At 34.2% G+C, this 25,903-nt stretch overlaps 1 protein-coding gene across 5 annotated transcripts in view; it reads right to left on the bottom strand.

Moving 5' to 3' along the window:
• KIAA0232 (KIAA0232 ortholog) overlaps nucleotides 1–25,903 on the bottom strand; it is a 103,825-nt gene that overhangs the window by 19,911 nt on the left and 58,011 nt on the right. For 4 of the 5 annotated variants that reach the window (XM_031941552.1, XM_031941550.1, XM_031941553.1 and 1 more), the window contains 3 exons: nucleotides 7,953–8,019; nucleotides 6,647–6,728; nucleotides 991–4,288 (listed from right to left, as the gene is read on the bottom strand). In XM_031941552.1, coding sequence (XP_031797412.1) covers nucleotides 991–4,288; nucleotides 6,647–6,728; nucleotides 7,953–8,019 — 3,447 coding nt within the window. Of the gene's footprint in view, nucleotides 1–990; nucleotides 4,289–6,646; nucleotides 6,729–7,952; nucleotides 8,020–10,172; nucleotides 13,018–25,903 lie in introns of those variants that run through there. The other variant, XM_031941554.1, reaches the window with a different exon arrangement.

Raw genomic sequence — 25,903 nt, 5'->3', positions numbered from 1 at the left:
AATAATATGAAGAGGTATAATTATAAGGTAGAAATGATATTATTGAAAAAGTGATGTTAGGGAATATCATCTGGCATTTAACTATAATTTGGCTTTACATAAAGAATATGTTGTTGAATGTGTTTGAGCTTTATTTCTACACAAGTTGAATGTCTTAATTGTATACAGGGAAATTTGGTATATAAAGAAGTACGGTGATGAAGATTTCATTAAAGCAAAGGTACTTTCTGTAAGACTGAAAATCATACCTAATATGTTATACTTAAAAACTTTCAAAGATCTATGATTTTATCATAATTGATTTCAACTAATGGAGATTTATAGCCTTGTAGAAGACTATGTAGATGGTCTTTATAATGCTATAGCTAAAAAAAAAAAAAAAAAAAAAGTATCATCTGTCAACCCCCTGGTTAAAAAAAAAAAAACCCACAACCTCTCTGAACTTAACTAGTTGATCTTTGGACTGCAGATGTACAATCCATCTTTAGGTCCTTCCTCAAAGTCTTTTATGCTTGGTAGAACCAGCTAGAGCTTCTATTATACTAGGATAATAGTGGAAAATCCAGCATCATTTCCACAAAATAAAGCAACAGAGTAGAACCTTACAAATTAAGTATTCTTCCAGTGGTAAAAGCTTGTATTAAAGTGACCTGTGCCTTGCTTAAAATGCTGATACTTCTCAGGGAGGAAAAAAACAAACAAATGAAATCTACTGATGACATAAACTGTAATAAGCATCAGGTTGATTTTAAACCCCGAAAAGTTTTACATAACTGAAAAAATTAAATATTTTCAAATGATTTGCTATAATATTTTTAAGTTGGCTTCTCAGCAACTGCTAGTTGCCTTTTTAGCTGTTTGATGTCACAGTTAATGGACTTGTCACTCTATGATCATCAATATGAAAATGCTAATTTTGTATCCATGTATGCCTGCGCAAGCACCTGTGTGCTTATGCACGCACACACACACACACATACAAACACCTACCTCCTCTAGCTCTCCTGAAGAAACAGGATTATCTTCATATGCAGGGAATTGACAGCCTGCTTTACAACTGCAAAAATTATTTATTTCTTCTTCACAAGGTGCCAGTATTTTGCAATTCACTTCCGAGTTTTCTATATGCTCTGTTTCTACAGATTCTTTCATGCTACATTCCACACACTGATCTTGCTTTCCTATTGGCAAAATCCCAGCTGATTCCTCCTGGGAATCCAGTGATGTCTGAGCACTCTTCTCCATTCCAGATTTTTTCAATCTGGGAAGGAATTTTCCAGACTCAAGCTCTGACTTTCCATAGTAATGCCCTTCTTTCTCCGCATCTTCTTCCAGGGGTTTGAGATCTGCTTGTGGATCTTCAAACACATCAACTTGAGAAGGGAGAGGATTTGTCTCATCTTTTTCAGATTCAAATTCCGACTCACTTCCTCCTCCTGGAGACAGTTCAGATGCAGAAATTGGGCGAAAGTGAGTCCTTGGAGAAATCCTTATAGCCCTATATTGTGTTCTGTCAACACCACATATCCTGGGATGAAAAACTTCACTGTCTGAATCAGAGCAGAGGATTGATTTAGGTTTAAAACTAGGGCTGAAAGATGCAATCCCTTCTGGTTCAAATGAACATTCTACATGAAGGACTTGTGAAAATGGATTGTTTAAGTCAAAGGAAGAGAATGAATATTCGAGCCCAGGATCTTCGACTTGAAAGTTACCACAAGCTCCTAGTAAGTCTTCATGGAAGATAAAAGAAAACCCTTTATTTAATCCACTTTCCCCACTCTTAGATTGATCATTCTGTTCAAATGATACAAATGGTCTCCATAACTGCCTGTGACCTGGTGCAAAGCTGTTTCCTGGAGTCATAAAGACATCTGTACCAGCTATTGTCACCACATCAGAAGCTGCACACTGTAGTAGGCTTCCTTTTGTGTGACTAGGTGGTACTACTGCCCATTCCCCATCACTGTTAAATGTTTTGAGTTCTCCGTAAACTCCACCAAGAATAAATGCGTTTTCTTTATCCTCATTTACATCCCAAGGTTTGGAGGGTGTAGTATAATCGCCACCATCTACCTTAGATAGCTCACTTGGAACAAATGCTCTTTTCTCCAAGTTCTCTTTCTGGCCCTCCCATAGATGGTACTCTGATCTCTGCACTACCTTATTAGGTTCATGGAGGGTTTCCATTTTAGCTTCAGTATCCAAACAGCAGCAGTAGTTATTTACATCTGTTGAAAACAACTCATCATCTATTCTTTCTATTTCTACCATTGCTACAGAATTTCTGTCTGCCATATTTGTCCAAATGTCTTTAATAACCCCTGAGCTGTAGCCATCTCCTGGTGGACTGCTGTCACTACAAACTTGTGTAGCTTCATAATCTTTACTTTCTGTTTTTTGTTCTAGTTGAATACCACAGACAGATTCTAGTTTAGATTTTTTTTTGAAAACCAAATTAGGCATCTCTACTAAAGTTCGATCATTTTGCTGGCAAGTTTCTTCTTGCAAAAAATCTAGAAGTTCTTCATCTACATAATTTGAGGAGACTCTGGGAACTACATAATTAATATCTTCTGCATTAAACTGCGTGGATTCTTCAAACTGAATATTTAAAGTCTCATTGTCTGAACGTGTTTCTTCTGAGTGTGACCATGGACTACAAGTTCTTGTTGAAAGATTGGAACAGTGTTCATTTTCATCAAAGGCACTATTTTTGGTCCATATTAGCAACCTAGACTGTGTTTTTCCAAGCATATTAGCACTACTACTAGAATCTGTATTTTCATTTCCCAAGTTGAGTGTTTCAAAAGAAAATGGTAAAACAGAATTACTGCATTGCACTTCAAACACTGAAAAACAAGAGTTTATACCAGACCCTTCATTAATATCTGAAAAGAGCTCTTGATTGCCAGCAAGCATGTGTGAACTAAGCATTGTGCTGTCTAAGATAGGTGAGAGTCTAATAGGAGAATCACCTCCAAAACTTTCCCCATCTGCATCACCAGAGCTTGAAGATGAACAGCACTCCAAAAATTGAGCTAAATTACTAAGGTCTTGCAAGATTAATCCCTCAGCACCAACAGAGCTGGTAGAATCTGTCCATATTGCACTTTCCCCTTGCAACTCCATTCCATCTAACACTATGCAACATTCTGCCTCAAAATCAGTTTTCTCTTTACTCTTTTGTCGAATCATATTCAAAATCCGACTTTCTCCTTGCATCGTATCTGAGGCACCAGGATCCAACATGGATTGATCAATATCCACTTCATAGAAGTGTGTTAGTTCTGACAGATGAACATCATCTAAATATTTGGTGTCCTCTTGTTGAGAACACAATGAGGTCCCAGTGAGGTCAATATCCTCATTTATAACTGCAGGCATTTCTACAAAGTGACCATCAATGAAAGTACCTGCTGCGAGGTATGTTTTATGAATATTATTGTTGCTAATACAAAGACCATGCACTGATTCTGACAATGCTTCTACTGCTTCTGATGTTAGATCACATGTATCTTGCCTGTTTCGGTATGTAGTCTCAAGTTTACTTTTTCTGCTCACAGGAACAAAATATTCTGCAATTGGTTCCGTATACCATAATGGCTCCTCTTTATATTCTTTTTCATTTCTACTTTCCAAGTACAGATCTTTTCCATCAGTGCTGCCAGGATCATTTCTTCCAATTTCTTTCAAATGTCTTTTGCCCCTTTTGCACAGTTGTTTGATGGACCCATTGCTACTGCTGCTGCTACTTCCAGCATGATACTTTCTTTCAGCCCTTTCACTGGTCTTCACAGAAATCCTGCTTTGACCATTACGCCCTTTTTTGTTTCGAATCTCTCTTGTTCTATGCCTTACTTTAACACATTTCATTGATGCTTTTAATTCTCCCTGATTACCACTTGAACTTGAGCCTGCTTCACTAGAACCTGAAGACCAGGATCGAGGGCGAATTTTTCCTTCAGGTTTGTGTCGGATTTGCTTTTTATAGAAAGCAGGCTTCTCTTCAATTGTGCCATTATTAAACTTGTTCTCTTTCTCATTTTTACTTTTTTTCAGCTGAATTCGCTCATGTACAGTGCTGGACACTTCACTACTTCTCTCTTTAATGACTTCACTTTCACTATTGCAATCCTTGGGAGAGGACGTGTCTGTGGTGGCTGGTGGAGCTGTGGATGATGAGGATGAGCTAGAGTAAGAGCAAACTTTAGATTTATTCCATACGGTCATGATTTCTTGCAGGCAAACTGGTTTTTCAGAAAGTGGTGGAAATGCTTCATAGTACCTAAAAGTAAAGAAACTTTCAAAAATTAGCATTTAAAAACATAAACATGATAAATTCTCCCTTATCTGTAAGGACATCAGAAAACTGAGTATTCTAGTAAAAGGGATAACATATAAAACACTTACAAATAACCGATTTAATGAATCGGTGCAATGAAATATAGTTAAGGCTAAATCACAAAAGTCCTTGTTTCCAATCTTTCCCTATGTGAAGAGTACAAAAGAAAATATACATTCTTTATTCTCAAATTGTTGCTTCAAGTTAGACTGAGTTGATAAGACTATCATACATGAAGTAATGGTGAACAACATAAGACAGACTATCATCAAATATTCAAGAGGATACAGAGATCACCGTGGGCTACACTAAGCTGGGAAAGTTCTCTTTCCCAGATGGGACTAGAGCTAGGTCTTAAGAAATAGAGAGAATTTGGAGTAACAAAGGGGGAAGACATATCAGACAAGAAGAACATAACCAAAGTAATTCAGACAGCTACAGTGTAGCGGAAAGAACCCTGGACTGAATTCAGTGGAATTGGCTTTGAAGACCAGCTCTGCTACAAGGTCCATGTAGTCTTTAGTATGCCACAAATTTTTTTTGGCCTCAAGTTTCCTCATTTGTAAAATGAGGGGCTTGAATTAAGTAGCCTTCTAGCTCTAAATCTTATGATCTTACCAAAAAAAGCATATCACATTCATGAAACTTTGAGGAAACTAGTCCGGGTTATAATATAGTTCTTATAGGGAGGGTAGAATTCCCTTGCTGAGCAACCAGAAAGCAGAGCAGGAAAATTTTTATTTTCTATAATGAAACCAAATGATGATTTCTGATTAGGCCACAAGAATAATGTTTGAATAACATTCATTGGGCAGAAGATAGGTAAGAGACAAATCCAGAGTTAGGGAGGCTACTTTAGGAAATTCAGGTATGAAGAGATGAGATACAAGATAGTCCACTAAAACATTATTGACAATTAAAAATAATTTTAATACAATGTTTTAAAGTTTACAAGGCATTACTCTTATAACCTTGGAAATTCTTCCCATCTTGCAGATGGGGAAACTGAGGCTTAGAAAGGTAAATGACTTATTCATCATGCCACTAGAAGTGCCCAGGTGTTTTTTTTTATTTCAAGTTTGGTGTTCTTTCCACTATACCAATTTGAAATTTAATTTCTTTTTCATTTTTTGTGAACATATTACATACAGTGCCTTAGGGTCATCACTCAGCAATTGTATTTCATTTATCTTTGGCTTCCCCATATAACTAATACAGTATTTTGAACAAAGGAGATACTTGAACATTGGTTGAATGAGTGAATTAATTGTACTGTAGGGATGGAAGATTAGTTTATTAATTATGGTGGGAAATTGGTTTATTTTGGAAAGCAAAGAAACAAAACAACTGCATACATTAAAGTGTCCTAAATAATTTTTAGATGGGTTTCTGATTTTCATCAAGTGCAATCCTGAAATTTTAATATTAGATAATAGAGCAGCTATATAAGCCTGTACTCAAAAGGAATTCATCACTGACTCATTGTCAAGCTGGGGAACACAGACTAGGTCTAGAATTCAATAATGAACAGAATTATCAAAATGAGTGACTTTTTTCTTTTTACAACTACAAACATGAATTTTTGCAAGATCTATAGTGAAGATCTAAGTATCTTCTGCTCTTCAAACATGTATTTTATATGTAAACTTTTCACTTTCACAGCAGAATGAAATTATCTGGCCACAAATGCACTTGAGAGTGGGTTAATATGTAAATGGACATCTAAATGTTGTGATTTTTATTAGAAAACTCATTCAACATAGTACTTACTTTAATGATGTACTGTACAGGCATTGAATCTTATGCCATAATCTAATGAATAGAATTACAGTGATGATCAGGTGATCTATTCTGTGTCAGGTTCTACTAAAGACTTACCATATTACCATTGGGCAGTTTGATCTAACTCTCAAACTCCCTATTTATAAATGTGGAATAATATTTCTCCTTTATCTTGTTTTTATCTATCTTTAGGATAAAGTAATTGTCTGAAGTTTTTTAATTCCCTTGGATGAAAAGATGTATAATACTGAAAAATGTATAAAATATTTTGTTCTGCTTTAAAAAAAAAATACGGAAATCTGTTTCTATACAATTAAAAATAATAGTAACAAAGTGAAAGCTTCCTATTGGAAACCTGACTTTAATACTTAACACATACCAAACACAACAAGAAATGTGTATGTACACACAGGACTTACAAGGAATATGAAAACTAAAAACCAAACTTTTTCTTGTCTTTGAATTTGGTTTTAACCAACTTAAATTCACAATTTAAAAAGAAAATAAAATCCCACATACATTTCCACTTGATCCTTTGCTGTGGGAGATATTTCTGCCTCTGGAGAGGGAGATCCCTCTAATTTTTTGTTAATCTTCTCTTCTGTTACAAAACAAAAATTTAAAAATGTTTTTTATTTCACTTTTAAAATATTCATTTGCTTATATTTCAAAAATTCTTAATTTGAAGTTAAATAAACTATTAATACCCCAGAACACGGCTATATTATTTTCTCTATTTAAAAAGCAACAATGAAAATACATTTGTCATATTTGTCTGGGGTCATCTTCATGTGCCAAAGTTCTCACTAATTAAAGGCTAGAAATTTTCTGAAAAAAATTCTATTATTAATTATGTATAAATTTATGAATACGAAAATATGAAGTTGAGTTTTCCTGATATAAAATTGACTTAGAGGTTTAAGAACAGATATCTGTTTCTAAATATTGGAAATATTATCTTACTATTTTGAAATTCTGAAGATATATGGCTTTTACATTGCCAACTATTAGCTAAAATTAACTCATTAAAATGTTTCAAGAAATGTTTTAATATGACAGGTCAACAGTTACTGAGTGTCTAGGTCAATTTTGACATTTTATCCATTAAGTAGCAAAAAGGACTTCTCAGCATGACTCCAGTTGTGTCCTCAGATAAACTGCCAAATATGACTTGTTTTAGACACAAGGAAGGAATATACTTAAACTGATATGAAATATGGGAAGTCAGTAACAAGAATAGCAGGAGGACAAAGGACTTCTTAGCCTTTGTGAGGAACCTGTTTCTTCTAATCCTTGTAGAAGGAGTCATGACCAGGAGTCATAAGGGGTATGTGTGCAGACATGCACATACATACGTACATTTGTCTCCTGCGCTATGGAGACACATGACATATACACAGATATCTCCTACTTTCTGATAATTTAGTTATGAGATTCCAAATTCCTTCTAAAATGGAAACAATCAAGTTAACTTCAAAACTAAATTAACAGTTAATTTATCTTGGCTAAGAAAAGTAGGGTACTTCAAATCTCTTGCAAGTTCAAGTCATCATGCAAAAAAACCACCAACTACCAGAACAATTTGGGTTCTGAATCTTTCCTATACCAGGATGAAGAAGATTAAAAGATTCAATTCTATTATCATTATTGTTGAAAACATAGACAGCATAGTGCTGCATTTGTTTATTCACTGACAGTTACTTATCAAAAAAATTTGTCTATGCTTGTCTTGATCAGTAATAACAAGGTAACAACAAATTTAAGTTCTTAGATCTATGAGCCTAATATATATTAGAATCATTCATTATAAATACAAATCCCTCACCTTGCTTACTCTGAAGGTCTTTAAGTCTGGAGCAAAGCTCCTCCACTAAAGTTTCAATCCCAGAGCTCTGTATAAGAAAAGAAATGGAGAGGTAATGAGCAATTATAAAGTTTGGAAAATGTTTTGATACTGATACATAATTCTCACAAGTTTTACAAATAAATAAATATATAGTTAACAATGTTATCCTTCTAGTGTGAGTAGACCGTTTAAAATTGCTTGGTCTCTTGTTGGTAAAATCTGCCAACTTAAGAAGCCCAACATCCCTCTTGTTAGGGACCCCTTCCCAGGAGCAGTGAAGGGGTGAGCTGGTCAGATGCTGAGTTCAACAAGTGCACCTGGAGGTCTGGGAAGAAGGTTGGCTGGCATATAAAACACTCATGGAAGGCAGCATCCTGAGGTATCTGGTGCAAATTATTCGATAAAAAACAACAAATAAATGACAAATTGAGAAAACACAGGACTTGGTACTTGGTGTTTAGAGTGATTTTATCATGTCAGATGATATACTCAAATAGAATGGAATGAACTAGAAAATTGTGGTACCAATACAGCAACTTTTATTCACAGTAAATGACAAAACCACAGAGAAAATCCAAAGTTTTTATGACAGATTTTATAGGTTCTCTTTGTTATAACCTTAATCCATGGATACTAAGTAGCAGCAGAAAGAATTCAATACTTGGGTTCAGAAGACGTGGGTTCAAAGACTGTCTCCTTCTCTAATAATATGACATCAGGCAGTTCACTTCCTTTCTATGAGATGCAGTTTTCTAATTTTTCAAATGAAGATAAGACTGGCACTATTTGCCTCACAAATTCAGGAAAATCAGATGAAATAAATAGCCCTCGGACACAGCCTGACATTGGAAATGGAACTGAGTGGAGAAGACTTTGCTTTGAATTCCCCTCTGATCCAAGCAACATGACCAGACCATAGGAAAAGTACCTATTGTATTGCCTGAAAATTGGGAAAACTTTACTTACCTAATGGTATTCTAAAGATTAAATGACATAATGTATGTAAAATATTCTGCAAAGTTTAAAGAAATGTCTAAGTATCAATTAGTTATTATTAAAGAACAGGGTTTTATTCACTGGGCAAAAAAAAGACATTAAAAAAGCAAAACATGGATAAAATTATATGCATACATACATATATATGTATATGTATATAAATATGTGTATTACATATATATATATATATATATATATATATATATCCACAAAAATATATACATTGTACCTATCCATGTCATGTATTAAGCATGATACAAAAAAAAAAAAAAAAAAATCCAAAAAGACGGAGTCCCTGACCTCTAGAAGCACATAACCTTTGGTGGGGGGAAGGGGAACCAAAACAGACTACACAGAGACAACAGAACAGAAACTTTAATAAATATCCAAATGTACAATAAGTTATTTTTATGTATTCAATGTAAAATATATAATTGTAAACCTATAAGTAAATTAATTGCATTTTAGGGTAGAGAATTGGGAATATCAGGGAAAGCTAAGGGTAAAGTTCACACTAGAAAAAAATAAAGAATAAGTAATAGCTAAAATCTTGATGATAGATATAGAAGAAAGCCAATTAAAAAAAAAAATAGCTGGATTATCTGCTCACCAAAAAGTATGTGATATGTATGACTGCATTTATCAAAAAAAGAGGGAGAAAGAAAATCCAGAAAATCTAAAAACATAGGTAAATATATTTTTAAGAAACTTGAGTTATCAGGTTTACATCTGAAGGATGAAAGTCCTATTTAAACTAGAGTTTTAAACAGGTCTTCCCAGTTTTAAAACAAGTAAAACAAGCATACATGACAAAGCACTTCTCTAACTCATCACCATCACCAGAACCTTGAGGGTCTAAAAATAAAACTTTACACCATTTGCTTAACTTAAAATGACTTAGCACTGGTATTAAAAATAACTTAAATAAGCAATCATGCAGTTACACAGATTAAGATACTAGAAATGCATTATGATGAAAAGATGAACATGAAAAATCAACAGTTATATTTATGTGTGATATGTAATAAATTTTATAAAGAAAAGAAGACAGGGAGAAAGGGAAAAGAGTCCCACATCTTTCTCTCACTTTTACTCTGCTGCCCACTAAAGACTATGAAAAATTAAAAGAACCTGTGGCTGAAGTTAGCACCAAATGTCGCTATCACTCCAACTTAATAATTCCATATGAAAAAATTGGCTTACCATACTTTTCAAGGAGTGACAAGTTTTGGAATTACACTCCATTTCCTCCTGATCCTGAAACTAATACTAGTGTCAGCTGACATGCTGCATTCTGTTCTGTAGAGCAAGCCTGGGCTAAAAAACAGTCTCCAAGGCAGCATGCCAGCCTTCAGGGATCACTTATTCCTCTGCTTTGGCACTCTCAAATGCCTGCAGCTCAGTGTCACATCACCTCAAAAAGGCTAAATGCATTCAAATGATTTTTATTATTGACTGAATTGATTGAACACTAATATAATTGTTGGTGCCTTTTCACAGGTTTTTGCTTCATATCAAATAGTAATGTAGTTTTTCTATCAATCGAGATTGCACGGTTTTAAAGCTTTGGTTTACTTTAATACACTTACATTAAGTGTAATTTTATACTAAAAGCATAGGTGAAAAACAAGCTTTATATGTATATTTTTGGTTTCTTTCCTTGACTATTTCTGTATTTTAAATAATTATCTTTAAAATACCATGTTCTATACTGATATAGCTAGAAATATGGACAAGTAATTAGGAGGAGAAGAGGCAGATTATACCCCAAACTGCAATTCAATGTTCCCTAATGGATGTTAATATAATGGAGAAGGGAGAGAGAAAAGGAGGTATTATCAATTGCTACCAACAAGCTGTATGCATCAAACCAGAATTCTAGAGTAAACATATGATTTCAACTGACTGGTTGATGATTCCTAACAATGCAAAAATTCTCAGAGGGAAGGAGTAATAATAAAAGGCAACTAGGTACCAAGACAATAAAGCAAATATTCCTATTTTATTCAATTTCTTGCTTATCTAGAAGATAAATTACCAGAGAGCATAGCTTTAAAAAATATTATAACTGATGTTCATCACGTGACCACTCCATGCATAATACATCAAAGTGTTTTAAGAATGATCAAGGCACTGTCCCCTCGTACCCTGGCTTTTGATTGGGAAGCCCTCATCATAACTAACCCAGTATATATCACCATCACTTGGGTACAGCTGCTCCTTCTCTATAGCCAGGTTCATACTATGGGGGGGGGGGGGGGTTCACCTACCATATTCACTTCTCTATCACTATAATACCACTCTGCTATTTGTTTTATCTTTTCCTATTATCAGCTCCTTGAGGGTAGGGATTATCTTGCTTTCTTTATTTGAATTCCCAGAACTTAATACATTGCCTAGCATATAGCACAAAGCTTAATAAAGGCCTTTTCATTTATTCATGCAAACTATATTTAGTATTCAATTATAAATTATGAAGAACCCCTAAAGTTCTAGTGCTGTTCATATTTCCATGTTAAATGCATTTTTATCATTTTCTAATTTCCTAAAAATCAGTAATCCACATCTTTGCACATATGATAACATTTACTTAGCTAAATTACTAAATTAATAAAAAATTCTGGGTATATGGAAATTTACTTATATGCCAAACTGTATTTTTTGAAAATATACCTATTTTCTTTAATTTTCTTTCTTCTTTCAAGCCTCCCTCAAACTTCTAGATTCTCACATTTCTCCCCTATAAATCTCTCATTTCTGCAAATACGAGCTGTTATCTGACATATTACTTTTTAAAACTTCTCTTAATTTCTTTAGGAGTTTAGATCACCATAAGTTTGATGGGGGAAGTACAATCTCATCTTATCCAGTTAAGTTTTTCCTGGTTTTGTGCCCTTGGAACTTTGGTAAATGTCTAAGGATATGATTGGAGGAAACAAATATGATTGATTCCCCTTCTCCATTTTCTTCTCTTCAGAAGCAAAAAAAAAGGAGAGGAAAGAGTACAAATTATGGAAAGACAGAAAGATGAAGTATTCTGCAAAGTCCTTTTAACATGCCCATCAGCCTATCAGCCTCAATCCCTAGGGACAAATGCCCAAATAAGAAATGGCTTCTCTCAAGGGGAAGACAAACTCTTCATTTGAATGGAGATATCTATCAAACAACTGGAGAAAAAAAGATATTACCAGGGGTTCTTATTCTAAAATCCAGGAACTTGTGTTTTAAAGTAAGAGAAGCCAGAATAGAAGAGAAAGCCTAAAAGAAAACTAGAGAGAAAGGACCCAGGAAGATAATAATTTGTAATTAGGCCACAGATCTTTAGGATTAGTGCTAGTGATAGTGATAGCAGGTTAGTGCTATCAGAGTCAAAGCCAGAAAAGGCAAATCTGAGCTCCAGAATAGTAATTAGGTACTCTATTTTGTTGTTGTTGTTTTTAATTTTTTAAGTACTCTATTTGTTAACAACTTTTTTTGCTCTCTTGATGATGCATAGGGAATAATATACAGTGGCACAGATTATAACAAACTACATGTGAAATATTATGAATTTAAATTTAGAACAAGAAAGCACTGAATCCTCAGTAAAGATCAAATCATTCTCCTTGCAAGGAACTAACATTCTCTTACTATTATCATTATCAAAAGTAATGAAAAAGTACTTAACTTGTAAGTATACAAAGGAAAAAAAAGTATGCTGTTGCATTGTACTCTGAGACTCTTCATGAAGACAAAAACTGTTGTCTTATTCTTCACAGAATCACAGCTGTTTAAATTAAAAGGTATCTTAAAAATAGCTTAAATATCCCTACCTTAGAGAAGGAAACTAAGGGACTAAAATTTAAAATGATTTGCCCATAGACACATATAGCCTTTTAGTGACATATTTGAATTTCAAACCCCGTTCTTTTGACTGCAAGTCTAATTGTCTTTTTTTTTTTTCCCAAAGTAAATTATGGCTACAATTATCTAGTTATAAATATTTCAAGACACAAGGAAGAAAATACCAGGGAAGAGGAAAACACAAGGTTTTTTGTAGGGGTGAATGTCAAAAATTAACCATGTATATATTTTGAAAATAAAAAGCTATAATTAAAAAAAAAAAAGACGAATGATGCTCCTTTCTCTCTTTCCCTTACCTTTGAAAATATTATTGATGCTCTTTCACTGTTAGGTGTAAATTTCTTCCACTAGTGTAGATAAATAAGCAGTTCATAGGTACATTAGTTTTAGCCAGTCATTGTGGCATTGAGAAGTTAAGTGATTTGCTCACAGTCACACAGCTAGTATGTGTCAAAAACAGAAATTGAACTTAAGTCATCTTTACTCCAAAGTTGTCCCCATTCTCCTACATAGCATATACTCAATAAATAAAGTATGTGTGGTTATATATTATGATACAGCCACAAAAATTAAACTAAGATTTTCTCTATACCTACCTTATAACCTCAATGAATGTGTGTGTGTGTGTGTGTGTGTGTGTGTGTGTGTGTGTGTGCGCGCTCTCTTGCCTTGTCTTCCAATAGCCTCCTGTTCTGGTTGGCTTTTTTGCTCCTTCTCTTTCATCTCCAATCCATCCTTTACACAGTATCTGACCACGTTACTGTCCTACTTAAAAAATTCCAGTGGCACCCTATTTCCTCTAACAGAAAATACAACTACACCTTTTGGCACTTAAAACCCTACACAATCTTGCACTAGTCTCTATTTACCCAATCTGACTCAGATAATCCCCTTCATACACCTGCCATTTCTGCTTTTGTATGTCCCTATGTTGGAACAATATGAGATTTGTCTTTTGGAACTCTTGCTTCCCTTTATGGCTAAGCTTGTTAAGCATTTACTTCCTTTAAGAGGTCTCTCCTAATTACCCCAGTTATTAGAGCCCTATGTTTATTCATTATAGTTTGAGTATTTGTTATTTGAGTTTTTTTTTTATTTTCCTGTATTTATTGGTAACCAAATCATGTCACTTTAGTAAAATGTAAGTTCCCTAAGGGCTGGAATTGTTTCATTTTTATAGTTGGATCTTTAGCACCTGACACACAGAAGGTACTCAATAAATTCTTGCTGAGGAACACTCAATCACTCTTATAAAGCAACTCTCTTTCTTCTCTGTAGTTAGCTCATCCTCAGCATTTCATCTAGCTTCATTTCTCTAGCTACATTCCTCTCTATTACCCCCATCAATCATCACACATACTTGTCAGTTGAATGCATGGCTTTCTGTGGTTCTCCTTCGTTCTACAAGAGGACCATTACATCATGGAGGTGAAGCCATGACATGCAAGTGAATTGGATAGAAGTGAGGGAGGACTGGGCAAGGGCACCTGCCTCACTTTCCCCTTCAGACCCATCAGAATCCAAAGCCATAGATCAAGATAACTGGAGATGGCCCTAAGTGCAGTGGGAGACCTTGACCTTTTTAAGGTAAGGTCTTTTTTTTTTTTTTTAATTTAATAGCTTTTTATTTATAGGTTATATGTATGGGTAACTTTACAGTATTAACAATTGCCAAACCTCTTGTTTCAATTTTTTACCTCTTACCCCCTACCCCCTCCCCCAGATGGCAGGATGACCAGTAGATGTTAAATATATTAAAATATAAATTAGATACACAATAAGTATACATGACCAAACCGTTATTTTGCTGTACAAAAAGAATCAGACTCTGAAATATTGTACAATTAGCTTATGAAGGAAATCAAAAATGCAGGTGGGTATGAATATAGGGATTGGGAATTCAATGTAATGGTTTTTAGTCATCTCCCAGAGTTCTTTCTCTGGGCGTAGCTGGTTCAGTTCATTACTGCTCCATTGGAAATGATTTGGTTGATCTCGTTGCTGAGGATGGCCAGGACCATCAGAACTGGTCATCATTTAGTATTGTTGTTGAAGTATATAATGATCTCCTGGTCCTGCTCATTTCACTCAGCATCAGTTCATGTACGTCTCTCCAGGGTTTTCTGAAATCATCCTGTTGGTCATTTCTTACAGAACAATAATATTCCATAATATTCATATACCACAATTTATTCAGCCATTCTCCAACTGATGGGCATCCACTCAAGTTTCCAGTTTCTAGCCACTACAAAGAGGGCTGCCACAAACATTTGTGCACATACAGGTCCCTTTCCCTTCTTTATGATCTCTTTGGGATATAAGCCCAGTAGTAACACTGCTGGATCAAAGGGTATGCACAGTTTGATAACTTTTTGAGCATAATTCCAAACTACTCTCCAGAATGGTTGGATTTGTTCACAACTCCACCAACAATGCATCAATGTCCCAGTTTTCCCGGCATCCCCTCCAACAATTATTATTATTTTTTCCTGTCATCTTAGCCAATCTGACAGGTGTGTAGTGGTATCTTAGAGATGTCTTAATTTGCATTTCTCTGATTAATAATGACTTGGAGCATCTTTTCATATGACTAGAAATAGTTTCAATTTCTTCATCTGAGAATTGTCTGTTCATATTAAGGTAAGGTCTTTAACAATCTGACTGAAGCAACCTATTCAGTGATTAAGGGTAGGTGAAAAAAGAAATATGGCCTTTTTTTACCTACTTAAAAAAAATCAATCTAGGGGAGGAAGACCAAGATTTCTGGCCAAAACAGAAACAATTACTATTTATATTCATTCTGAGGCAATCAAGTCCCAAACAAAGACCAAGTGTACTCGTTCTAGGACCTTTTGTTGGCCAATCAAAGAAAACACAGCTTTCTAGATATACTACAAAATAGATACTGTTTCAACTGTTAGAAATTTTAAGTCTGAGGATCTTCCTGTGAAGAATTTTAAACATGAATCTAGAGATACTTTACAACTAAAAGGGATCTTATCAATCATTAGATCCAACCATCCTTTCTTTCTACAGGGTAAAGCCTCTAACACAATCTAGATTCCAAAAAACCCCAAGCAGCTCACAATCGTTACAAAAAAATTCTGTGAAACTGGGATCATTTCTTGATAAGGAAAGTGAGCTATAGATAAGTTAAGTGAATGAAGCAGAGCTAGATCAGAATGAAGACAATTACTGTAGAACAAAGATAAAAACTTGAAGGATAGTTTCTATAATCATACAAATAACCTACAAAATAATTTTCAATTGAGAAATACATAGAATTTAAATTTAAGTTTTTAAAAGGAGGAATGTGAACAATGTAAAATTGAAAAGGATTTGAGGATGTATGCAGTTTTGCTTTTTAATGAGACATACTAGCCTTGATATCCTATATCCCATCCTCTGTTTACATATACCCTCAGAATGTAGAACAGAAAAAGAAGACTTCTTCAACTCCATGTATTTTTAGACTGGTAGGAGGAGAAAGATTTAGACTAGTCAGAACCAGTTCTCAATTTAATAATAATTCAATAACAGTTCTCTCATTAGTTCATATTAACACCTGAATATAAAAATTAGGCCCTGACTTTTAACATGCTTATAAAAAGTAATTATTATTTGGAAATATACAAAGAATAATGTCTTTCCTGTTAGATTTATATCTGATGCAGTAGCTATCATGGTTTCTTAAAGAAATAAAAGAGAGGAGCACATGATCATTGATTTAGATCTGGAAGGAACTTTAGAGACCATCCAGTCTAAGTGGTGACAAACTTCAAAACAGAAATAGGGACTATTCATCTGCACATTAGGGACCCTTATAGGTCACATATAGGCTTAACTTAAAAATGTCAGGCTATCTATGGTTTTATCTTATTTTTATTTTGTTAAATAATTGCCAACTACATTTTAATCTTATTCAGGTCTCTGCAGGTATACAGGCATGCTTGTGTATACTCTGACACTTCAGTTCCATTTCAATCCCTTCAATTGACAGATGAGGGAACTGAGACCAAGCAAATCACCCAGACTTAAATGAGTAGAAAGTGGAAGAGGTAGGATTCTAATCTAAGTTGTCTGGCTCCAAATTCAACATGTGTTTCACTCTGCTGTACTGCTGTGTACTTAGATGAGTTACATTTAAAAGTTAAAGGTAAACTGGTTTGGTCATCTTATTTTTTAGTGAATGCAAACAATTCTATTTTTTAATATTCATCTTGGAACATAAATTTACTAAATTTCTTTCCCATGTGCTATGTCCTTCCTTCTGCCCCACAAAAAAACCCCTTTTTCCTTTCATGTGTTTATGTTTTTGTTCCCCAGAGTCTAACATGGATGTGCCTGTCTCTCTTTTCTTCCTGTTCATTTATTTCCCATTCCCACTACTTGTATTCTTTGCCCATTGTCAAATTTTTTCCCCTTTCTGCTTCTCTTTCCTCACACCAAAAATATCTTCATTTACAGCTTAAAATTTGAAAATGAGCAAGATATTTTCTATTTGTAGTCACTGTTGAATAAAATTTTAGTACTTCTTTAAAATTAAATAAATGCTTTCTATTTCTCTATTCAGACTTATTAAATTTCTTGTTTTTTATATGTGGCCCTGGAAAAGAAAAGTATTTCCCCATCTTCAGTGATATTTACCCTATTCTTCCCTGGAACTCACCTTTTACCATAGTTTATTAGAACACATAATTAGATTTGGTTGCTTTAAGAGATTATTTTATAAAATTACATATTTAAGATGATCATTCTATGAAGGAAAAATTACTCCTAACAGAAATATAAATGCCAAATTTGACTAAATGCAGAATTAGATCTACATCATTATGATGACCTAAGTGAAAATATTTAAGGAATTACTCTGCAATATTCTCTGTGATAAAAAATCCTGGAATGCAAAAATTGACCAATATTTCTCCTTGGGTGGGGGGAGAGATAGAGAGTTTTGAAAAGAAATCTTGGACAAAGAAAGAAGAGCTCTAGAACTTGGACAAATCATTTAACTTTTCCAGATCTCAGCTTTCTCAACTGTAAATTGAAGTTGGAAAAGATGGCCTTTAACATCCTTTTTAGTTCTAAATCTATGGTACTAAAGCTAGAGCTTTACCTAATATAATGGGGAATAAAGAGGAGGAAGGCAGGATTGTTGATTTTGTCGCAAACAAATCTTCTTCATTAAATAGGTTAACAAGCTCAGCTGTTCCTAAATATGGGAAAGTCTGATATCTACAGATACCTAAAATTGTATCCTTTAAAGAATACATTCAGGTCAATGCAGTGAGGAGCTGGTGACAGGTGATGTGTTAGAAAAAGGCCTAGACAAAAGGTCAGGAGAAAGAGGTTTTAGATTCTAGCTGGATTTATCATTTTGAACAAGCCATCGAACCCTGTTGTCTCAGTCTCCTTTTGTGTTAAATGAGATTAACTCAAGAACCAACTTCAGAGGATTCTTTGAAGATACCTGGATACAAATTAAATTGCTTTGAAAACTATTGTTCTCTACATGCATAAAAAGTATTCCCCCCCCCCAATATTTTACTAAACATATATATATATATATATATATAATTTTTAATTAAAGCTTTTTTATTTTCAAAACTTATGCATGGGTAATTTTTCCATATTGACCCTTGCAAAACCTTGTCTTCCAAATTTTCCCCTCCTTCCCTTTACTCCCTCCCCTAGATGGCAAGAAATCCAATATATATTAAACATGTTAAAATATATTAAACATGTATTTATTAAGCATTTAGTATAGCAGATACAAGAAAAGATAGTCCTTATTCTCTAGGGGCATAAAATTTCTATTTATTGCAATGGAAGAGCTCAAAAACTATATACTATGTCTCTATGAAATCTTTCCCCTATTTCTTCATCTGACTGAAAAGTATATTAGACTAAAGAATCTCTAAAGTTTATTTCAGTCCTAAAATCTTAATATTCCTATGAAATCTGAAAATGAAGCTATTTATAATGAACTTGATAGGGCAATCAGGCCACTCTTGGGTTTGTACAGAGCTAGCAATGCTTCCATCAACCAGGTAAGCCAAGACAGATTTGGGACTCAGTCAGGGAACTCTTTCTAAATCTTTCTTCAAGTAATACTTGTAAGGTTGGGCAGATGGGTATAATTTCCATCTAATAAATAAGGAACTGAGGCTCAGAAGTTAAATGATTTATGAGTTACATGAACATGTATGAGTTAACATGAACAAAGTGTTAAAGTCAGGACTAGAACCTATCTTTCATCTCCTTGTATGGGGCTTTGATGGCTCTCTTTATTCCCTCTCCCCTTCCCATCTATCTTCTTTTCACTGTTTCTTTCTTGAATATAGCTATGAACTAAGGTCTCAGACAGACTAACAACAAGTAAAGAAAGGTAACAGTGTCTATAATTGGTAGGACCAGAGGCCCACAGCTTGTCTCACCAAAAGGGCTCACTTCAACTTCAGTACTGAGACTGTTCTATAGTCCCTCATCTAACATAACAGCTAATGAAGGGAAGATGATTTTCAATAAAAAGAACATAGATTGTGTCTCTATTATTTTAGAATGCCAATAGTCTTTCAGTGCTTTAAGCTCCTTTTAAAGATATATTACTCAAGTAATAGGGAAAATAATTAATTTTGAAATTTTATATTACTTAATATTTTCTGGCAAATGCGATGTTATTTTAGTTAGACTTAATGTTATAACTTAAAATGTTACCTTCCACAATCCTTTTTATATTTCAGATCACCTTCCTGGGTCTCCAGTACTATTTCTACTTTGTATAGGTATGCAATTGGAACATATTTTCTTCATTAAAAGAGATAAGAGGAGAGGCTGAGGATTTTGCACAGCTCTATCTCGCTTAAATCCATTTCAATTGCAAGTCTTGGTAATCACCGTCCTGATTTCATGGCCCTCTTGGAGAGGACTAACAACAATTCTTGCAAATTAAAAGGACCTGTTTATAGAAATCTCATAATCCTTATAAACTTGCCACTGGGATTCCAGAATTTATTTGGATGGTGTCCATTAGTTCACCTAGATAATGAGATAAGAAGCACTGTTATGCTGAAGGCACATATAAATGCATGCATGTGGGCTTCTCTGATCCTGAAGAGCAGAGATCAGGAAATTGTATTTTAAAATGTCAAAATTGTTCCCCAGGCCAAAAACAAAAACAAAAACAAAAAAACAGATGACCAACCAGCAATTGTTTGTCACTGATGCTGTATGGTATTAAGAAAATTGAGGGAAGGTTACCTTTAATTTCCTTGAAGTTTTTAATGTAATGCAGGTAATCTGGAGTTCGGTAATTTCCACAGTGTTTGTATATATTTGTGGTTAGTTTAAGTTATTCCCTAAGTCATGTGTATGTAAAAAAGCCTGTTATGGAGTGCATATATATAATTTGCTTTCAACTACACACACATACGCAGACACAAGAATTATTGAAAACAAATCTCTCAACAGAGAAAAAATCCAAAGACACACAAGTAAAAAACAAATCAAAACTAGAAGTTATCCTGCTTTTAAAATCAATAACTATCTTTATTTAATTCACAAAAAGCTAAAAATATGGATCAACTAAAAAAAAGGAAGACAAGAAAAAGACGAGGCAGAAGAAGCAGCAATAGTACTAACAGACCAAAGAAGAATTAGGGATAAAAAAAAAAAAAAAGAAGAAAAGAAAAGAAAACTTTTGCCTACCTACTCCTTCTCTAAAACTTTTATTCTTATAGGTTCCATCTAGCACCAAGGAGCCAAAATCCTTTATCTCTCTACAATTCCAAATCTGGTCAAAATTTTCCACCTATGTCAAACAATACTATCTCATTCAACTTCTACCTGAGCAAGGATCCCTTTAACATTTTTTGTGTGCTTTATAGTTTTCCAGTCATGTCTGATTTTTCATGAGTCCATTTGGGGTTTTCTTGGGCAAAGATATTAGAGTGTTTTACAGATGAGATGGGATGAGACAGTATTAAGTGACTTGTATAAGGTCAAACAGCTAGTAAGTGTCTGAGGTCAGATTTGAATTCAGGAAAATGAGTCTTCCTCATTTCAGGCCTTGCACTCTCTATCAATGGTGTCATTTAGCTGCCTAGTAAATAGTTCATTAGAACCCATTATCTACTGAAGCCCAGTACTCCATCGATAAGAAGTGTTAGTTGCCATGGCCACAGTGCTTTTCAAACCTTCTCCCATTAACAAATCATGTTAGGAACAACAGTGCTAGTATCTGCTACTTCCTTTAAATAAGAACTTTAATGAACAGAATAAAGAAGTAATAGGAAATCGACCCACAGAGGATGTAAAAATCAGTATTTTACCAATAAAACCCTATCAGATATTTAAGCAAATACATTTGTTGTATTCTAACTTAAGTATTAGTACTAAAAAGTGTTTTCAGAAAATTTAACTTGATCAAATGAAATTAAACCAAAGATCAGAGGTTCCCAACCCCATGATATAAGATACTAATAATAGCTGATCTTTATCTAGAAGTGCTTTAAGATTTACAAGCAGTTTCATATAAATTCAGTAATAAAGTTAAGTAGCTGTAGAGAATTTTAGAGTTAAAAGGGACCTTCAAGGTCATTTACTCCAACATTCTATGTAAGAATCATTTTAATAATGCCCCTAATCATACACCACCTAATTGGACATCAATGGGAAGCTATCTGTGAGGCAGTCTATTCCAATCATGACTAGCTCTGGAAAAATTCTTCTTGATATCAATATAACATTATATTAATTATAAAAAACAGGTCTAAAGGATTTAGGCTTCATTTAATGTATTCCTCTCATTTTACAGAGTAGAAAACTGAGGCTCTGAGAGAGGGAGGGATTTCTCCAAGACTGCACACAGGTAATAAGATGAATGGTAAGAAGAAAAGAGTCAATTTACATTTATTTAGGGTCTTTAGGGTTTAAGGTCTGCTAATCTCTTCATATAATATCTTTATAATAAATCTCCTTATACAATGTGCAAAACATCATTTGAGCTCTACAACAATCCTGCGATTGTTATCCAGGTATAATTATACATATTTTACAGAACAAACTGAGGTCTAAGAGATACAGTGAATAGATCATGATCACAACTAATATGCTTCTGAAGTAGGATTCAAAGCTAGATCTACATGATTCAGAGTTCAACACTCTAACTATAAGGACGGCATATTCCCTTTCTAAGTAGTATCCAAGAGAGCAGAGATTCAAATTCATCTCTCCAGACTCCAAATGTAAAGCTGTCCTTTGGAGCCCCAAATCTAGATTTGGGGATAAAACCAAATGTCAGCCCTTCTAGTATTTGAAGACAATTATTATGTACTTCTCAAAGTTCTCTTCCTTAAGCCAAACAGCCTCAACTTCTTCAACTGTTCTAGTTCCCAGACAGTTCTTTGAAAAAGCTCTAGTTTACTAATTTCCTCAAGATATGATATCCAGAATAAAACAATACCTTAGATAAAAGGACCTCCCATCTTAAAGAAGGGAAAGGGACCTGTATGTGCAAGAATGTTTGTGGCAGCCCTCTTTGTACTGGCCAGAAACTGGAAAATGAATGGATTCCCATCAATTGGAGAATGATTGAATAAATTGTGATATATGAATATTATGGAATATTATTGTTCTGTAAGAAATGACCAACAGGAGGATTTCAGAAAGGCCTGGAGAGACTTACATGAACTGATGCCGAGTGAAATGAGCAGGACCAGGAGATCATTGTAGGTGCTTCAACAATAAGATTATATGATGATCAATTCTGACGGATGTGGCCATCTTCAAACAATGAGATGAACCAAATCAGTTCCGTTTGTTCAATAATGAACAGAACCAGCTACACCCAGTGAAAGAATTCTGGGAAATGAGTTGAACCACTACATAGCATTTCTAGTCCCTCTTTTTTTGTCCGCCTGCATTTTTGATTTCCTTCACAGGCTAATTGTACACTATTTCAAAGTCCGATTCCTCTTGTGCAGCAAAATAACTGTATGGATATGTATACATATATTGTATTTAACATATACTTTAACATAAAAAAACCTGTTGTTGGGAAAGATTGGAAGTAAAAGGAAAAGGGATGGCAGAGGATAAAATGGAAGAATAGTATCATGGGAATTATAAACACAAAATTTGAGAGATAGTGGAGACGACCCTGGGAGTTGGACATGACTGAATATCAATTTATGTTTCCTTCTGGTATGTTTAATGTTTCATTTAGTGTGTATGCACTAATATATACTTCACAACATTTTTTATCTGTTGCTTTATACTCAAATTTTAATTTTATAAATTCTGTTTTTCCAGCTAGATTGTAAGCTCCTTGAAGGTAAAGACCATTCATTATACTTTTTTTTTTTAACACACTCATAGTACTTACCTTCACTTCACCTCCTTTGCTCCTATTCCTGAGTTGTTCAATGAAATCACAAAAACCACACTGAAGCCACTATAAAATTATGCTATTTAACATCACCTGGACTTTCACCAATGTATGGCAATCCTGTTTCTTAAGATCACATTTAAGTACTACAATCTAATTCCAACTTTCTTTTATCAACTTTGCTTAATATGATTTCCCTTCATATATTTGGCATTCCAACCAAACTAGAATGTCTACCCATGGTTTACATATGCATAATTACATTCCGCCTGTTTACATCTGTGCATATGCCCATACTACCTCCAATGGCCGGAACAATTATCTCTAAATCATCAAGTAGCACTATTCACTACAACATTCCTCATATTCACTGAGCAATCTCTCTCATCACAATAACCTTCCCAGCTCGTTTCCCCTCTTCATGAAGTATTTCTTGATGTCCTTTCTCCTATCAATTAAAAACACAGATGTTCATAAGAATTTCTTGTGCTTTCATTAAATGATAAATTTCTTGATGGTGGGTACTGTTTTTCATCCCTGGCATAGTGCACAGGCATTTAACAAATATTTGTTGAGTTTCTCTGAAGAATTCTGCTATGATATTTTTGGGGCGAGATTTCAGTAAATGAGAAATGACGGAAAGAATATTGTAGAATTAGTTAAAGGACACAAAGGAGTTTGCCTAAAACACATAAAAGATTTCAAAGAGTAGAATGGTTTTAATAATTGTCTTTAACTAGATGACTTCCAAATCTCTATTATCAGCTCCAATCTCTCTCCTCAACTCTAGTCCCACATCACCAACTATTTATTGGATAATTCAAACTGAATGTCTCACAGACATTTTCAAATGAGCATGTCTGACACAGAACCTCTCTCTCTTCCCAAACCTTCCACTCTAGGAGAGGTTAGAGGCTATTCCTGAGACAGGATGGCATGAAAATCCCTGAGGGACAGCAATAGGTGGGTTTAATCAGGCTAGAGATGATGAAAGCTCAGCAATCAAGAGTTTAGAGCTGAAGGATAGAAACAAGATGACAAGGCTGGAGATAGATAGAAGCTGGAGAGCAAGAACTTGGCATGAAAATGGTCTCAGAGCAGCATTCTTGGGAGTGTACTCCCTCTTTCCCTTTCCCTCAGTAAACTGTTTCTTTCCTTGAAGACTTAGCTCAAGCATGACCTTCTATACAAAGTCCCTGCTGATCTCTGCCAACTAATGGTGACCTCTCTCCCAAACTACCTTGAATTTTTTTTTATTCTAGCTATATATGTACATCCTCTCTAGATAGACAAAACAGACAGACATACAGATATAAGTATTTATATATAGATACTTCTATATATCTACTATATGTTCCTTGTGAGGAGAGGCTGTTTGAATTTTGTCTCTTTCTCATTCTTAGCACAATTCTTGGTACTATTGTAGGTGCTTAATAAATGATTGTTGGTAATTTTGAAAGAGAAAGGTGCAAAAAGAGCAAAAGAAAAGGGTAAAGTAGGTATTAGGAGGGAAGGGGTTAAGCAAGATATGGATGAAATTATTTCAAAAGCTCAGTAGAGAAATATTTACCTGGCTTGCTTATTTCAGAGGATTACTGTAAGGATCCAGTGAAATGAAAAAGTACACGAAATTACAGAACAAAGTCTTGTTTTCATTTATTATATGAGTCTATATAAGTTTCTAGCTTCAATTTTCTCATCTGTAAGATGAAGCCTTTTGATTAGATTTTAAGGTCCCTTCTAGTTCTAAAATTTTATAAGTTAAAGTACTATGCAAATAAGACAATGTTATTTGTAAAAAAAAATTTTAAATGTCTACTGTCAATTATAATCTTTCATTGACATAATTTTATTCAACAAAATAGTAATTTGTTTATCATGTAGTATATTTGAAAACATTTTAATTCAGTCTTTCACAAAGTCAGAGTAACCTTATAATTAATTTGAATTGGTTAGGATTTTAAATTTATATCTACATATATCCTTGTATTTGTCTATAATTTAAATAGATACACACCATTTTCTTAGAAAAGATTACTATCATTTAATAAATGCATGCAAGGAATAAAAAGTCTGAAGTTATATTCAGGTAAAAATATTTTAAATAATTTTGTGTTAGTGCACTAAACAATCTAGTCAAGGAAGACATTTGAACTGCAGTATACCAAGATTGCCTTTCTTGGAATGTGGCCTATAACTGACTGAAGGGATCAGACAGCTGTTCTTTATGAATCAAATGCTTAGCTTTGTGAACTAATTAAACTGCAAACTGCTCTTTATTTCAAGCAGACACCTAACTCTTACATTTATAGTCACTATGGTATTAAAAGGCTATCAAATTAAAGTGAAAGGAAAAATGTTTTCAAAAAAAAAAAAGTTCAAAAGTGTATTATTGTTAATTGTCTCATAAAGAAAAAGGATAGGCACCCAACCTGTGATTTCACTGGACAAGGAAATTTCTAAGTGAGGGAATTTCTTCTTCCAAGACAATTAGTACTTTTTTTTTTTTTTTTTTTTAAATGAATTGCAGTCTTAAGAGAGCTGAGCAGAGCACTGAGAGGTGAAAGGACTTGCTGAGAGTCACACAGTCAGTATGTGCCAGAGGTGGGACTTGTCTGGCATGAAAGTCAGGTCCTTACCCACTACCATATGATAACTCATAGCAGAGCTTGTAAATTGAAAACTATATCTGTAGTGTAAGTACTGA

Source organism: Sarcophilus harrisii, chromosome 6 (assembly GCF_902635505.1).
Source record: "Sarcophilus harrisii chromosome 6, mSarHar1.11, whole genome shotgun sequence".
Classification (NCBI taxonomy): domain Eukaryota; kingdom Metazoa; phylum Chordata; class Mammalia; order Dasyuromorphia; family Dasyuridae; genus Sarcophilus; species Sarcophilus harrisii.
This window is presented reverse-complemented; position numbering and strand designations above follow the sequence as displayed.